This window comes from Chinchilla lanigera, unplaced genomic scaffold (assembly GCF_000276665.1).
Source record: "Chinchilla lanigera isolate Chin_1 unplaced genomic scaffold, ChiLan1.0 scaffold00033, whole genome shotgun sequence".
NCBI lineage: Eukaryota > Metazoa > Chordata > Mammalia > Rodentia > Chinchillidae > Chinchilla > Chinchilla lanigera.
Genome location: NW_004955434.1, coordinates 5,527,784 through 5,530,002, shown reverse-complemented (window position 1 = coordinate 5,530,002; position 2,219 = coordinate 5,527,784). Strand labels below are relative to the sequence as shown.

The 2,219-nt window shown below is 57.7% G+C and overlaps 1 protein-coding gene across 1 annotated transcript in view; it reads right to left on the bottom strand.

The window, feature by feature from the left end:
- Positions 1-1,378, bottom strand: part of Dmrt2 (doublesex and mab-3 related transcription factor 2) — a gene marked incomplete in the record, with an annotated part of 7,159 nt that extends 5,781 nt beyond the window's left edge. The window contains 2 exon segments of the mRNA XM_013516376.1: positions 1-184; positions 921-1,378. Coding sequence (XP_013371830.1) covers positions 1-184; positions 921-962 — 226 coding nt within the window.
- Between the last annotated feature and the right edge of the window lie 841 nt (positions 1,379-2,219).

Here is a 2,219-nt window from a genome sequence, read left to right as displayed (position 1 = left end):
CGTCCTCGTCCTCCTCCTCGTCGTCCTCGTCTTCCTCGCCGTCCCCGTCGGCCAGCAGCGGCGGCCCGCAGCCGTCCTCCTCCAGCTCCAGGCTCTCCACGTCGATCTCCCAGTCCCCGGCGCCCGGGCCGGCCAGCCGCTCCGCCATGACGCGCGGGGCCGCCTCGGCTCCGCTGCCCGCGCCCTGCGGAGACACGAAGAGCCCCCGAGCCGCGCGCCCGTCAGGACCGTGCCTGCGCCCCGGGCGCCACCCTCGCTCCCTGAGCCCCGTTCTCTGCGCATCCCCCACCCCACAGGCGTCTTCCTTGCCTCTCTCAGGGACCCGGGGACCCAGGAACCCACACCCTACAAGGACTTCACTAATTCCCAGGGCTCTGTGAGCACCTGACCTCCGACCGCAGCCCTCTCCGGCTTTAGAAGGGCTTTCCGGACAAGTCTCTTAAGTAACTCGCTGACTTCCCAAAGCATTGTGCCCAGCTAGGCCGGCCTAGGCCACTTGTCAGGCGTCCCCTTACCCACTGCCCACCGCCATCATAAATGTACAAATGTCGGTGGAGGGATGTTTTTCTCTAGTGACAAGGGACCCTCGGACCATTCCGTGCTTGCCCAAGGCCTCTCTCCCGGCCACCACCACCCTAAGGACCGTGGCCTTGCAGAGGTCTTCTCATCACTCCCCACCCCGCAGATAAACGCGCAGAAAACGTTCTGCTGTCCTTAGAGAACCAGACAGAGAGACAGGCAGGAAGCAGCCGATGTCCGCGCCTCAGCAGCACGGCACTTAGACCTGACTGCTGGGGCCGAGCGCAGGGCTTGGTTTACACCCCTAGGTCAGGCATCCAAATAAAGCAGGAAAAGCAAAGAAAAATGGTTCCCGACCTCTGCCTCCCCCGGCCCTACCCCAGCGGCATCACAGCACTCACCGAAATTTTGACACCCGGGCTAGCAGCCGAGTCAAAAGACATCCAGCTTTAGGGTCTGGCTCTTAGGCTGCAAAGCGTGCATGCACACGGAAATCGGGATCGGGATCGTCACCCTTTGGCACGAAATCAGATCTGACAGCTGGAGGCCCAAAGCTCTGGATGGAGCGGGTGGAGGGGAGGGGAGGGAGAGGAGAGGAGTCAAGTACTCAACAACCTCGCTCCGCTCATCCCGAACTCTGCAAAGTTCCGATCGGTGCCCTGCAGCTTGGGGCTTCGCACTTCACAGAAGCCGCTTTTGGCTACTTCTGACCCAAACCAGGCGGGAAAGGTCAAGCAGCCCCCGCCCGTCTCAGATCTCTAGGCTGGCTCAGACCACGGGCTCCCGGGACAGATTCACGCAGCTGCGTTCTGCTGCGCTGCGCCACTCGCTCTAGTCTCGGGTTGCCGCTCCCCTTCCTAGTATTAACCACTGGGGGCCCCGAGCTCCGCGCCCTCTGATTGGCTGGTTGTCAGACGGTATGCACGCTGATTGGGCGAGGCGCAGCGACTGGCGTCCTCCTCCCTGCCACCTCCACCCTGTCGCGCTCGAGTGAGTCCGCCTTCTGAGCCTTCGCTGCAGCCGGGTCTCCCGCGCAGAAGCTAAACCTAAAGCAGGACCGGGCCTGCGGTGGGGGGAAGGAGGCTTTATCTTGCAGATCAGGAAACACGCCGAGACACGCTTGTGAATCGCGTTGCCCACAAGAGAAGGTAATAAATGTGGCAAAGATCAGAAAGGCTAGCGTTGGCCTCTATTATCGGCATCTCCAGTGTTTCTGCGACTCAGCAGTGGCCCCAAAGTTGAATGCAGAGATGAGGCCACTGCAGTGGGCGCGCAGACATTGCCTTCTTTCTCCTGTTAGAACAAACCACTGGTTACTTTACACCCCAGCGCTTAGCATAAAAATGACCTGTAGACATCTTTACGGACAGCGCAGCTCATCCTCAAAGGGCAAGAAGAGTTTCTTATTAACTTTCCAAGAGCTTGTGAGGCAGCTGGCCAAGTCAGCTGCAAGTCACTTAGGTTTTTCTGCTAAGTCGATAGCTGTTACAGTTAATTTTGAGAGGACGGAAGTACACCCCATTAAGAAATTTAGGTTCAGTATATTCACTCTAACCATGCAAAGCTCTTCATCACAAAGATGACTCTTTTTAGTACGCATGAATGCATTTAAACAGCATTTTCTTCCATCTCCCTCAAAAACGCCTCGCAAAAACTTTTAAAACAAAATTAAATTTCCAGCAAATCGAAAAGAAGGTATT